The sequence below is a fragment of the Typha angustifolia genome, chromosome 6, assembly GCF_048772165.1.
Source record: "Typha angustifolia cultivar Huaian chromosome 6, ASM4877216v1, whole genome shotgun sequence".
NCBI lineage: Eukaryota > Viridiplantae > Streptophyta > Magnoliopsida > Poales > Typhaceae > Typha > Typha angustifolia.
The window spans coordinates 7,826,048-7,839,790 of NC_133244.1; the positions used below are offsets into that span (position 1 = coordinate 7,826,048).

Below are 13,743 nucleotides of genomic sequence, written 5' to 3' on the forward strand. Positions count from 1 at the left end.
TAATAATAAATAAAAGGTAATGAGGTTTTTATAAATTCTTCTCCTCTTTTTTTTTTAAAGGAGCTACATTCAACTATAGTAACCTCTCTATAAAATTTTAAGAGACAAATCTATTGCAGTTCGTTATTCAATCGGCTACTTGGTTATCTTCCTTAAAAATATGAGAAATTTTAAATTTATTAATTCTCTAAATGCTGGCCAAACAATCATTAACCAAATTCCTTATAGGATATATGCTCTCCCCTCTAAGTATTATAGCAAGTTTTAGTGGGTTTGTCTCCACCGTAACACTTATATTATTGTCCAGCATGTTGAGTTTTATCCTCTTTTCTAGGCTTCCGTCTTAATTGCCCACTTGCACCGTGACGGTTCCTATGCCATCACAAGCAAGGAGCCAAATCCATTATGTAGAACTACACCTATTTCAACCTAGTTGGTTCCTATTCTAAAAGCACTATTTGTATTCAATTTGATCCAACCCGATTCTCACCGAATCCATCTAATTTGCTCTCTTTTGTTAGGCCCAACCATCGTATTGCTCTTATCGACAACTCCGCAACTAGCTACATAGCCCTTCTCACTTTTGTCCTCATGGGCTTTAACTTCCCCATCAAAAAGTCTTCATATTTCTTTCGTTTCTAAATGACCCATAGTGTCAAAGCGATCAAGGCCTTAAAAGTGACATCCTTGCTCTTGCCAGGTAGCCGCCATCTTACCATTAGCTGATCTTGACTAATCCTATCAGCAAGATGATCGATACTTGGGTATTTCCTGCCTATCAACTCCCACACCTCAACATTATATTTGCAGGTGAAAAGAAGATGCTTCGAGATTTCAAAACCACAAAAAGTACAAAGCATCTTTGGTATAATTTTAAGTCCATGCAAATAGGCCCTCATTGGTAATCGTTTTCAAGTTAGCTTTGAACAAAACAATATGATTTAAGGTGCCGCCGAAATTTTTCACATAGTCCTCCAACCATCCCAAGACATCGGGTCCTTCAACGCAAGGAACGTATAGTGCAAATAACTAATTCTTTATAGATACAGAAACACTTAGTTCTTACCAAATTTTAGTTAATATAGTTATATAATCCAGACTTTAAACTACGTAGGATCTCAAACTATTGCTCTGATTTGAACCCCGTCGAGATCAATTTCAAGGTATTCTACCGTCGAGCTGCTTCCGTGACGCTAAAACAGCCGAGCACCCTACCTCGGTTTTTTCAATCTCTGTGAATCTTCAAATTGTGCGGATCCTCTAACTATCCAGCTGCAGCAATTGGTTACATCCCGGATACTTGACAGCCTCCAATTAGCCAACTCCCGTTACTTTCTCCCATCCACCACCAAAGTTCTCTCCTCTTCCTTACGACGACTCCTCTTCCCCTTCTCCCAACTACGCATTCCCAAACCCTAATCGATGGATCGGGTGCAGCTTCTCCTCCTTGGCTTTCCCGTCTTCCTCTTCTGCTCCGATCTCGTCAACCTCTTCACCCCACCACCACCTCCTCCTCCTAAGCCACACATTCACCACCACCACCACCATCCACCAGCTTCATCTCTCCTCCAAACTCCAGATGTCTCCGTCGCTCAGGTACTTTACCTTCTTCCATTGATTTCTTCTCTTTCTCTATCCTCTCCTTATTCCTGGGATTTGGATCGTTCTTTTGTGGATCTGTGCAGAATCCGCTTATTGGAGGTGTGGGTTATGGGACTACGGTCGAGCTAAAGTTCTGCGCTTCTTGCTCTTACAGGTGAGACCTCTTCCTATTCTTGGGTTTCTCTCTAATCTTATTTGAATTATTTGGATTCCGAAGAAAGATATGAAAAACTTAAAAGTATACTATTATCTATATTCGCGTGCAAATATGAATCCGTACGGTTGATCTAGTTCTGTTCTTGCTGCACTACTAGTTTATTACTGGGAATGATTGATTTCTGATTGCTTGAAATGAATCCATTTTTTTGTTTAAATTTTATTTCTTTATGTGAGCTCTTAAAGTTTTATTTTTTTTGGGTTGATGTCTTTAATTCCACATCTTAATAACTTGCGGTTCTTCATGCCCAAAGGCTGTTACAAGAAGAGATAGCTGCGTATAGGCTATGTAACCATAATTTGACATGTAACTTGAGAGCATCGTCTCAATAACTTGAACCTGTTAGGAATTCAGCGTTAAAGATTAAACAGACTGCTAACTGCATATGAGAGATAAAAAAACACATTTATAGGGAGAAAAATAGAGCAGTTGACTGGATGGTTTGGTAAAAGGGTCCGAAGATATTTTTGGCTGGGAGGTTTTGCTGATATTTCCTAGGAGTTTTGTAATCTTCTTGCCATTGATGTTTCTTAAGGCTATTCTGGCCACCAATTTAACTAGCTGATTTCAGCTCTTTTTAATGAATTAAAAAAAAGCTTAGACTTTTAATCATCGGGCAAGTTCTATAACTTATTAGGTCTAGAAAGGAAATATAGGCCAACATTTCTGTAACATCTTATTCTTATTTTGGGTGACCAGAGAATGAGCTTACTATGAGTACTGTTACAGGAATTCCAATTACTTCACTCAGGTATAGATTAGTCAGGAATAAAAGGCACCCATGATACATCCTTGCTTCCTTATGAATTTTAATTTTTCGAGGACATAGCTCATGATAACGCTAAATAGTGGAAAAGAACCTCGTCTTGCCAAGCAATAGTTTGATCCTTTTGTTCTTTTTGTCTATCCTATTTTATTTCCTTTTTGCGGAATAAAATTATATTTATTTAACCTGAGATATTGAAACACCAGCAAATGGTTCCAACATTCATTTTGTTATTCCACCAAGGATCTAAATTTCATGCCTATTTTAGTGCACTGGAAAAATAATTAAAAGAAGAGTGGGTCATTCTTTGTAAATTGTTCTCTCCTTCAAGAAACTATACTTCTGTGTTGAGTTTTATATAACTGCTATGGAATCCGTAGTTATCATGGCAAATTCTTCACTTTGTTATGTTCTGTGGAATTTCTGTTTGAGAAGATCATCAAACATGAAGTCATGAATAACGTTGAGATATTTATTTTGGTAGGGGAACTGCGATGACCATGAAGAAAATGTTGGAAACCTCTTTTCCTGGGCTCCATGTAGTCCTGGAAAATTATCCTCCAACCCTTCCAAAACGCCTACTCAGCAAAGTGGTACCCATTGTTCAAGTAGGAGCTATTGGAATTGTAATGGCAGGTGACCAGATTTTCCCCAGGCTGGGAATGACACCACCTCCATTGTATTTCACTTTGCGTGCCAATAGATTTGGAGCTATGGCCACAACTTGGCTTCTTGGAAATTTTGTGCAATCTTTTCTACAGAGTTCTGGTGCATTTGAAGTTTACTGCAATGGCGACTTGGTAGGGTTGTTCTGAGACACAAAACCTTTGTTTTCTGATGCATCCATTTTTTTGTGTGTTATACTGACCTTTGTAGTACAAGATAGTCTTTTTGTCATAACTCATAATGTTTTGAATGCATACATAGAAAGGCAGGCATAAATTTAAAAAAACCAAGTAGATACAGCTTTTTTAAGAACCCTATTTCATATAGTTTTCACATGAGTTAATAATCTTTTTGTAAGTCTATTTTGTTTTATGCCGGCTGTGGTTACAATTAGCAATGCTTCCATTTCCATGCAGCAACGTCATATCATTGTATGTTTTCCATTTGTCTGCGTAACAGATGTTGTGCAAGTCATTTTTGTTTATGATAGCTATGTGTTACAACTATCAATGCTTCCATTTCCATGCTGTAATGTCATATCATTGTATGATTTCCATTTGATTGCCGTGTATTTGAAAATTTGATTTTTTTTTTCTCCTTATACCTTGCCGAATGCCGGCAGCTTTGTAACAACTTGCTGTAATTGCCTAATTATTGTGGTGAAGAATTCAATCTGCCCATAGCCATTTATTTCATGAGGGTTTTGGAATTTCCATATTCTCTGTGTTTGTTTCTTCTTTTCCATATCAGGTGAAATATGATTGCCTAAAGTTAAATGATGAAGACTAAGGAAATTATAAAGTTGCTCAACCTATTATATAGACTAATGCCTTGTCCTTATTGATTGGTTTTGCAAGATTCTGTGAAAGATATTGTGGTTAAGTTTATGTAAGCATGTTTATTTTCTCATTTTTTGTGATGTCTGCACATGGCTCTTGGTTGCTCACTATAAATTCCTTTCCACTTTCTAGGTTTTCTCAAAATTGGAGGAGCAGAGGTTCCCCAGTGAATTTGAGCTGAGAGAACTGATTGGCAACAAATTACCAGAAAGTCAATTTGGGAAAAATCTTGGAAAAGTTTGGGCATAGGTAATTGGAGAGATTTTTCAATATGCAAGAAACTTCATGGGGGTCTGGTTATCACAATTTGCTGCTGTCATCTCACGTGTGTTAAAACCATCTACTTAGGGACAGGAGAAGCTGCAACTTTTGATTTATTATTTCTTCGTTAACCATCAACTTGCTAATTATCCAGACTTATACATGTAAAGAATCAGCTTATTTTGTTAGTCAATTTGATCATTTGCGGTGATCGCTGTTATCTGCTATTTTATTATCAATCTTGTTGCTATGAACGCCGCTAATTTTCTATTAGTTTGCTATCGATCGGAGCATATCTTCTTTCTATTTCATGTTAGGAGTTTCTGATTCTCTAGGTGAATTTCTTGTACAGAGGCAGCAATTTAAAGGAACAGTCAATTGTCTACCGCTTGCATCAATATTAGTAGTCATTTGCTTGATTATCTTACTGTCTACTATGTATAATTTGCGGTCATATACTTAAATTAATAGGTAAACCAACTACAAGGTCTTCAACTCATGGTTCAATAGACTGACTCTGATCATATTAGTTTATGAATTAATCCAAGTGCTAAATACATTTAGACCCCCACCCTTAATGGCGCAGACAAGAAAATATTAAATAATCATTTTATTTGTAATTTTAATTTTCTCTTCCTTTCAAAATAAAGATAAAAACGGTTTTAAAGCATCTGAAATTAATTATGAGATATTTTTCACATAGTTAAACGAGGAATAGTTCAGGGTCATAACTGTAATTATCTCTAAATCCAAAAGCTTTTTAACTCGTCATGCTTAACAGAAAAAACTCCACGCAGATGACCTCAGGGGTTATAAAGTTTTCCAGAACAAAGTACAAAGAAAAGTCCTCCGATCGTCTCCTCTGAGGCCGCCTTTACCTCTAGTCACCGCGCCACCTGTCATCTCCACCGCCTCCCTCCGATTCAAACACGAATTCCTACCGTCCGATCTAACAGCAGTAACTACAACCGTCGCTCCTCTCTCTCTCTCCGTTCTCCTCTCTTCCACACTCTCTTCGATCTCAACTCCATTTTATCATGGCTTTCTTCCGATCTCTCTCTCGCCTCTCCCCGCTCTCCCGCTCCAATCCCAGGAAACAATTCTCCCCCATCTTCCCTCTGTCCGCCGCCTTCGTCTCCGATACTGGAGCCGCCGAGGCAGTCGGATCAGGCGTGGCGGCGGCGGGCCTCTCGGGGCTGGGACCCACGAGATCCACGGAGAAGCCGAGGGTCGTGGTGCTGGGGACGGGGTGGGCGGGGTGCCGGCTCATGAAAGAGATCGACACCCGGCTCTACGACGTCGTGTGCGTCTCGCCGCGCAACCACATGGTGTTCACGCCGCTGCTGGCCTCGACGTGCGTGGGAACGCTCGAGTTCCGGTCCGTCGCCGAGCCCATCGGGAGGATCCAGCCCGCGATCTCGACCGCGCCAGGGTCCTACTTCTTCCTCGCCAAGTGCACCGGCGTGGATCCCGAGGCGCACACGGTGAGTTGGGATGTTGCTTACTTGCTTACGGCTTCCGAAGTGTTCAACGAAATGGGGAAGCGAGGGGAAAGTGGGATTTCCGGGGAAATTTAAGACCCCTAAGCTTCTTATTTTCATGAATCATGATAGGATGTAAAGGATGCTCAATCCGTGTTTTGTTATGGTAAATTATAACGTTTCTTTCTTCTTCTTTTTTTGAAAAAAAATAATAAGGTGGAGTGTGAAACTGTTACGGATGGTGTTAAAGATAGTTTGGAGCCGTGGAAATTTAAGGTCTCATATGACAAGTTGGTCGTTGCATCCGGAGCAGAGGCCTCGACTTTTGGAATACATGGTGTGAAGGATCATGCAATCTTTCTTCGTGAAGTCCACCATGCCCAAGAAATTCGTCGCAAGCTCCTCCTCAATCTAATGCTATCTGATGTGCCAGGTATGTTATCTCAATAGCTCGATTTATGTTTTCTTTTTCCCCTTTTCACTTGTATAAAAAAGGAAGCTTTGCAAAAAGTTATGTTGTCAAATTGTTCTGCTAGACTGCTAGTGATTTATCGGATAATCATCGATATCACTCAGATAATCAATGTTATTTAGCAAGAAGGAAGATTTGCAAAAACAGTTACTATTTTATCACTCAGTATTAATTTCCTTGGCGCAGAATAACTGTAGAATGCATTAACGATCTAACGGCGTGTTTCTTCTTGTTTATCATATTGCACGGCAGTTTTTGATAATATTATGCAGATCCTAGAGGAGGACCATTTGACATAACATCGTATATTTTAAGATTTGACTACTAAAAATTAAGAAGGTTCATTGTACCTGTTGCAAATGTCTTTGATCCCCTCTATTAAGGCTTAGAGCCTTAGATATAACTTGCTGAATTATACTACAGGTATACCAGAGGAAGAAAAGAAAAGACTCTTGCACTGTGTTGTTGTTGGAGGTGGTCCAACAGGTGTGGAATTCAGTGGCGAACTCAGTGATTTTATTATCAGAGATGTTCATGAGCGTTACTCCCATGTTAAAGATTATATCCGTGTAACCCTAATTGAGGTTTGCCTACAGTAGCTCTTCGTCGATCTTTAAAATATTGACCGGTTTTTTCACTGAAACTTTTATTTAAGTATTCATATCAAGTTGCTTGCTGTAATTATGTAAAAGAGTTTGATCTAAGATTGAGTTTTGACAGTTGTTTTTCCCTTTCTCATCTTAGGCAAGTGAAATATTGTCATCATTTGACGTTCGCCTCAGACAGTATGCTATAAATCAACTTACTAAGGTGAGTAAATCCAAGTCAATGGAGACAAACTCTTTTGTGGCAATATTATTTATTTTATTATCCGTTTGGGTTCATCATGTAACTCATTTTAAAATCTCTTGCCATATAGTTTTTTTTTAACTATTTTGGGAACTACATGACATTAGCATATTTCACATTTTGGACTTTCTAATACGAGTCGTTCTTTCTATGTTCTGTTTCCATCACTTATACATCTGTGGAAGGAGAGAACAGACAGTGAAGAATCTAATTTTTTTGATATCCCAGTCAGGTGTTCGCCTTGTCAATGGAATAGTGAAAGATGTACAATCTGAAAAACTAATTCTGAATAATGGAGAAGAGGTTCCATATGGGCTTCTTGTATGGTCTACTGGTGTTGGCCCTTCCCCATTGGTTCTCTCTTTGCCATTTTCAAAGTCACCAGGTGGAAGGTATTATTTGTCACTTTAAGCAGCTTAATATCTATTCTTTGTTGTTTTTACAATATTGATTTTATTCAACATTTGCTCCTGAAATATAAAGTTGCATTTATCTAAACTTCAGATGCAACTTATACATTAGAACTCCTATAGTGTTCATACTGATGCAACTTATATGTCAAGGAAAAGTAAGAAGATTTGCATTCTTTACAGGATTGGTGTCGATGAGTGGTTACGTGTTCCTTCTTCTCCGGACGTGTTTGCTATTGGTGATTGTAGTGGATTTATTGAAAGCACAGGCAAACCAACCCTTCCAGCTTTAGCTCAGGTAATCTGGTGCAATATTTTGCTTTTCCAAAATCATATTTCTTGTAAGAAGAGATGCAAATCATAAGTCTAGATGCATGTTTGAAGGATTTATAACTCCATGAAGTCGCTAAAATTTTTTGCAAATCTAAAGCCTCTTGCATCTGTGGTAGAAGGAGATCCTTTTGAACTCCCATCTGGATTAGAAACCAACAGAGAGATGGGAGAGCTTTAGGACTAAATCTAGCTAAATGACAAATCATGCAAGAGGGGTTTATGACTAAATCTATGATTGGTAATTGACAATTTGAGTTATTGATCTTGCTGGTCGTAGAATGGGCAGGCGCTTGCAACCTAGCTTACGCTTATTTAGTGGACATCATATGGACCATTGACCTATATTTCTAGTTGTCTTTACCTTTTGCAAGTTGAATCAAGTTTTCATTTCAAATAGTAATTTAAAATTTTAAAGTGTTAAAAACAGGTTGCAGAACGGCAAGGAAAGTATCTGGCCAAACTATTGAACCGGATTGGTAAAGCTGGTGGAGGCCGTGCAAACTCTACAGCTAATGTGGAACTTGGAGATCCCTTCGTATATAAGCATCTGGGAAGCATGGCAACAGTTGGAAGATACAAAGCACTAGTGGATTTAAGACAGAGCAAGGTTAGTTATCTTCGCACCATGTCTATTATGTCGTCAAATTTGGTGATGAAACTAATGCTGCTTCTCTTTGATCAGGAGGCAAAAGGGTTGTCTCTTGCAGGATTTGTCAGCTGGTTCATCTGGCGATCGGCATACTTAACTCGTGTTATTAGTTGGAGGAATAGATTTTACGTTGCGATCAACTGGCTTACTACATTTGTGTTTGGTCGTGACATAAGCCGCATCTAAGGCTTTTGGAAAGGTATTTCCCTTCCATATAGAGTTCCTCTTTTTTTTTTTCTTCAGAAATCTACCCTTCCATATAAAGTTAGTGTTCATTTTCTTTTTGGACTTCGATTACATGGCAGTAATAACCAGATTCCAGTGTTTAGCGAATAAATCTGGCATTTTCTCTGTTTATTACTTGGCTGTTGGTTCTTGTATACTGGAACAAAGGCTTATTAAATTGGATATTTTTGGATAATAGTAGTAGTTTCCACAACCACCCTTTGTGAATAAACCGAAAAGCACGTACACTGAAAGTAAATTGTCATCGGCAATTACTTTTCTGGATAATTATATTATTACTCGAGCGAGAGAGTTATGCCCACAGCTGTGGTAATGGAAACTTACCTACCTGAATTCCCGGAAAATAAGAGAATACCACGAGCTTGATTAATACCTAATTAAAATAATCACATTTGATTACAAATTGCAGACACTAATTAAGAGGTAAGAAACAACTGTTAGGGATATTGATTCCTGTGTAAATTAATTTCTTTCCAAGACACAGCCACTGTTGCGGTTAATCTCAGCCCTAAACTGGATAATATCAGCGATGTGTGAGCTCTTGCAGTAAGCTCACTCTTTTGGACTAACAATGGCCAGAATCTGCACATATGCCGGATGTATGGTTATTACTGTCCAATCTCATTAGCCTACGAAGCAAACGTAGATGGGACGCACCTTGTCAGTGAATTCATGAAAAATTTGTCCTTGGATGGCTTTATCCAATTCCTGCAAACAAATAAAGCGGTGGTTTAAGCATTGAATTTTCTTCGGATTTTAATCTAAGCAAGTGCAACTGAGTATATCTGAATGAAAAAATGGTAGCACCGAAATTTTGGGCTTTGACTATTTCTTTGATAATCATGTTACAGTGAATCATTACCTTGTCCGGCTCTTCGGCACTGTCAATTCTGATTATAAGTTTCCGTAGTTCTTCATCCTTCAGAGCGTCTCGAATATCGGCCGACACAGCTGTGTTTGTGAGTAAAAGCTTAATGTGAGATAAACCAAATATGTGGATATATTAAGAGACAGAAAGTTAGATAGATCACAATGCTAATATCTGTCGATCAGAAAACAGAACAGCTGATTGATAACAGACAATGACAGCATAGAAACTGAGAAGGAATATAATGCAATGAAACCTTTACATGATTAAATCGGCGCACATTTTGTCTTCGTATATCATATGCGCACGTTTAGTTCCAGTCATGTGATAGATGAATAGCAAAGTAGCAACTACATCAGTGTCGTGCTCTACAAACCTTTTGCTATTAATATGTGGTAGATATCAAGAGCACTTTAGGCAATCCAGAAGCTGTTGCTGATTACTTGACAAAGAGTATATTCTCGAAAGATGAAAGTAACTAATGACAGAAGATATTATGACAATTTCTATCATAAACCAAACATCAAAATCTATTAAGAACTCATCACAAATTAAATATGGCTATTCAAGTCATCAACCAGAATGTTTGAGGGACTGTAAGAACAGTATTCTCTTTGCAGTTTCCAGAGTGAGCTTCAAGAAGATATCCTAGTTTTTTTAGACAGCTAAGAAGAGAGGTAAGCAGAGACTAGTAGACGAAGTGATTTAAGATCATTATCTAAAATTCTAAATATCTAACAATAACACTAATCAGGTTGATTGCACATAAGGCCTTTAACAAGGGGGGCTCAATTGTTTCCTGTCTATTACCAATTTCCTTAAAATATTTGATGAGCAAGGTGAAAAGCATGCCCACATATAGTCAGCACTGTGACCAGCGAGTGATAAGAGCATATTCAGATAAGTGGGCACTGTCAATTGTCTATTGAATTTGAAGCATCAACAAGAAAGAAAGTATTTCTTCACCAAGACAAGTATTTGCAGTTAAGTGCCAATTGTCCATTGGATTGAATCATTGACAATAAAGAAGTAACTCTTCAAGTATTTGCAGTTAAAATGTTCAAAGATTTAATAAATTTTGCAACATCTTATGAAAATACCCAATACCGTGGATTTTATGTCCCTCAAACAACAAATGAAGAAGAATATAGTTTTATAATCTTCGGTCAACTAATTGGGTTTTAGAACAAAAGGGAAATAAAAGACTTGACAATTCAATCTGATATGAAAAAAAATATTCTAACAGAGCATCATAACATGTAATACATGCATGATCAGGCAAACCATACCTAGAGATTGTAATTGCTCTTCATTCACAAGCCAGCTTGGTTCCTCGACTTCAAGAGACCTTGCAGGGCGCACAGTGGCTGCTGCTAATGATAGGAAAAATGTCTATTTAACAATATGTGGCTCTTAGGACCTAATTTGAAGTAGATATAGGGTCTAGTTACATATTTCATGGTATAAATTAACATCAGAATGAGAGCATGCAACAATAAATAACAGACTAAATTATCTCCCTCTTCCTCCTGCCAAAAGAGCTCATGTCCATGACGCATGAGAGGGTCTCTTAAAGAAAATATAGAACAAACTGTGCATGCGATTCAATCCAATGTAATTTCCTTTGGTGAAGTTGGCATAGAAAACACCAGATAGTGGAACATTTGCTACATTTAGGGTCCAGAAGCCAGTGCCTTTCTTTACCAAAATAATGAATTCATGTCTTTCAATATAGCATTGGAACAAGCATAATGAGTGATGATTAACATATGGATACTATCTAATCTGGAATAAGAATACTTAATTCTTCCTGGCAATGCATGATTTCTTGAAAAGCTTTTGCTTTTGTTCATCAGTTGATTGAGCAAACTTTTTGCCAGGAGGTGAAAAAAGAAATTAGTAATAAATCATGTTCTAAAATGCCAAAACCCAGAACCTTAAGATTAACAGGAGGAAAGTCTGGATTTTTTTAATTAACATTCACAGATAAACATACAGAGAAACACCCCTTTCCTATTTTTCTTTGTCTGGTTGCACGACATGGGAGCTGAGGAGATATTAATTATATTTTGGATGTAGCAGCTTCCTACACCAAAAGAACTTCACTACTGAATCGAGAAAGTAGATTGGGTCCTCAAGCAAATTGGAGGAAAGACTTACTCTGTTCTTCCAGAGGAGTCAATGACTTCTGACAAAGGATTTCTGCACCAATTAATTGAAAAGAAAAGTTTACTCATGACACAAATCAACAAAAAAGAACCATATAGAAGTATATGCTACATTGGCAATGATAAGAAATATGGAATTTCAACTATTCAAGGAAACAGTATTGGCTCTATCAATTAACAATTACCCATGATGGTACAAACCTATAATAATGCTGAGACGGAGAAGTGTATCATGATACTAGTGGTTAGTATGAGAGAATTATAGCTTCATATTAGTGATGAGAGAGAAATAGAAATGAAAACAGACCGACCAATATATTTGATTGCATGAAGAGAGGAAGGGAGAACCTGTAAACCTAGCTGTCCTCGTTGACGCTTAACCCGATGATAACATCTTTGTCTATGTTTATGGTACTCTGTATTTCTCTTTACAAAGATTCTTTTAAAACTTTAAGTTGCTCCCTAGTCATATCTTCTGCATTATGCATATGAACATTTTTTCCGAGTTAGACCACACAAACTATTCAATAAAGTAGTTCGCTCCTAGAGTTTTCTTCTCTGCTCACAATCAAGTTCCTACCCATTTCAAATTATGCCAACCAACAAACGTGTTACGTGTATAGATAAAAAGGATAAATCGTGTTTTCCACGTAAATCCTGCTTTATGTTTCACTAATCACTACACAACTACAATTCATCATCATCATAAAAATCTATGAAAATAATGGCGAAGAGCCACATTTGAATCTCTCATTGGATCAGAAAATTTCACATAACTAGTTAACAAAGAGTACCAATAAAATTATAAGAAAAAGGAAGTTAGCATGTACTCAAAGATAACACCTTTGTGCTTCTTAAAGCATGCCACTGAGCAACTGCATGGAGGAACAAACAGTAATCATCGAGTCAGTATGTACTCTAAGAAGTTTGCCCACCAAAAGAAAAGATAAGAATGTAATGATATATCAAAGCAAAGTGACTGAGTACACGAACTAGTAATTCCATATTATTCAAATATTTTAAGCATATTGATTGGAAACAAAACCTCTGAATTCGTGCAGAAAGTTTACATGAGAGGGATCAAGAAAAGGGTTTTGCTTACTACGGAGCACGACATGAGGGACATTTATACTTGGATTGCACCTCCTTGCAGACACCACATGCCTTAGAACCCATCGATCCTCCAAAGAACCTTCAGAATTATCTCTATATAGCTTCACTTCCAACTCTGGCGAGAGAGAGATGCATATAACCCAAATCATATCATCCATTAGGAAACCGGGGGGGCAGAAGAGAAGCATGATACAGGAGTAGACGAATACAGAAGGATTTAAATAAGTTCACCTGGAATCAATCAGTTAGATCACAGCCCCGTTTAGAAGGAAGCGGGAACGGCGGAGTCGTAGGGTTTGCAGTAAAGGGTTCTGCGATGGCGGTTGTGAGGACGAAGGGAAGAAGGGGGCGGAGGGGAGAATCTCGTAGCTTTGTCGGTGGTAATCCTGTAAAAGGATGCCTATTTGCAGAGAACACCCTGTAGAAGATAGTATTTCTTTATAGGACAGTCTTTACATCATTTGGGACTGGGTCTATCATCTATGGTTTAAATTTTTGGGGTTTTATAATTTACACCCTAGAGTTTTCTCTCAAGTCTTATCACCCTAGAACATGAGTAATAGCATTTTTATAATTTACACCCGCAACCTCTAAATTAATGCCTAAACTAGTTAAGAAGAGGATCCCGAAACTATGAGAATTACACACACTAATTCCTTAAGTTATCTTTAAAAGAGAACCACAAATTTTTGGTTCTTCAATAAATGATACTACTAATAACACAACGAGAGACTACTAACACATACAATCTAAAAGAGTTCAAATTTTACTACTAAGATGCTTTAAATCACAATGTAACATCT

At 37.8% G+C, this 13,743-nt stretch overlaps 3 protein-coding genes across 5 annotated transcripts in view; 2 read left to right on the forward strand and 1 right to left on the reverse strand.

The window, feature by feature from the left end:
* The first annotated feature begins 1,327 nt into the window (after nt 1–1,327).
* LOC140761691 (selT-like protein) lies at nt 1,328–4,571 on the forward strand. Its single transcript, XM_073099121.1, has 4 exons — nt 1,328–1,596; nt 1,686–1,756; nt 3,070–3,385; nt 4,223–4,571. Exons 1-4 carry the CDS (start codon nt 1,423–1,425, stop codon nt 4,337–4,339), a joined length of 678 nt encoding a protein of 225 aa, XP_072955222.1. The 5' UTR covers nt 1,328–1,422; the 3' UTR covers nt 4,340–4,571.
* A 597-nt stretch (nt 4,572–5,168) lies between these two features.
* LOC140761513 (internal alternative NAD(P)H-ubiquinone oxidoreductase A2, mitochondrial-like) overlaps nt 5,169–13,743 on the forward strand; it is a 39,645-nt gene continuing 31,070 nt past the window's right edge. The window contains exons 1-8 of one of the 2 annotated variants that reach the window (XM_073098871.1): nt 5,169–5,835; nt 6,049–6,265; nt 6,728–6,888; nt 7,049–7,114; nt 7,382–7,545; nt 7,747–7,861; nt 8,324–8,503; nt 8,579–8,776. In XM_073098871.1, the coding sequence (XP_072954972.1) occupies nt 5,389–5,835; nt 6,049–6,265; nt 6,728–6,888; nt 7,049–7,114; nt 7,382–7,545; nt 7,747–7,861; nt 8,324–8,503; nt 8,579–8,731 (1,503 nt within the window). In that variant the 5' untranslated portion in view covers nt 5,169–5,388 and the 3' untranslated portion in view covers nt 8,732–8,776. Of the gene's footprint in view, nt 5,836–6,048; nt 6,266–6,727; nt 6,889–7,048; nt 7,115–7,381; nt 7,546–7,746; nt 7,862–8,323; nt 8,504–8,578; nt 8,995–13,743 lie in introns of those variants that run through there. The other variant, XM_073098870.1, reaches the window with a different exon arrangement.
* LOC140761514 (uncharacterized) lies at nt 9,136–13,363 on the reverse strand. 2 transcript variants are annotated; one of them, XM_073098872.1, is made up of 8 exons: nt 13,172–13,363; nt 12,930–13,055; nt 12,671–12,702; nt 11,820–11,861; nt 10,949–11,032; nt 9,654–9,742; nt 9,449–9,499; nt 9,136–9,373 (listed from the first exon to the last, which is right to left on the reverse strand). In XM_073098872.1, exons 2-8 carry the CDS (start codon nt 13,001–13,003, stop codon nt 9,344–9,346), a joined length of 402 nt encoding a protein of 133 aa, XP_072954973.1. In that variant the 5' UTR covers nt 13,004–13,055; nt 13,172–13,363; the 3' UTR covers nt 9,136–9,343. The 2 variants fall into 2 exon arrangements, with proteins under 2 accessions (XP_072954973.1, XP_072954974.1); XM_073098873.1 differs by having other exon boundaries at nt 10,949–11,029; nt 13,172–13,361.

Bases quoted from the DNA above. Each gene is read 5' to 3' on its own strand.
- LOC140761691 (XM_073099121.1), top strand. From the start codon at position 1,423: ATGGATCGGGTGCAGCTTCTCCTCCTTGGCTTTCCCGTCTTCCTCTTC. The intron at 1,597-1,685 runs GTACTTTACCTT...GGATCTGTGCAG, and splicing joins CAGATGTCTCCGTCGCTCAG to AATCCGCTTATTGGAGGTGT. The intron at 1,757-3,069 runs GTGAGACCTCTT...TTATTTTGGTAG, and splicing joins TGCGCTTCTTGCTCTTACAG to GGGAACTGCGATGACCATGA.
- LOC140761514 (XM_073098872.1), bottom strand. From the start codon at position 13,003: ATGGGTTCTAAGGCATGTGGTGTCTGCAAGGAGGTGCAATCCAAGTAT. The intron at 12,703-12,929 runs GTAAGCAAAACC...TCCTCCATGCAG, and splicing joins CCCTCATGTCGTGCTCCGTA to TTGCTCAGTGGCATGCTTTA. The intron at 11,033-11,819 runs GTAAGTCTTTCC...TCCTATCATTAG, and splicing joins GACTCCTCTGGAAGAACAGA to CAGCAGCCACTGTGCGCCCT.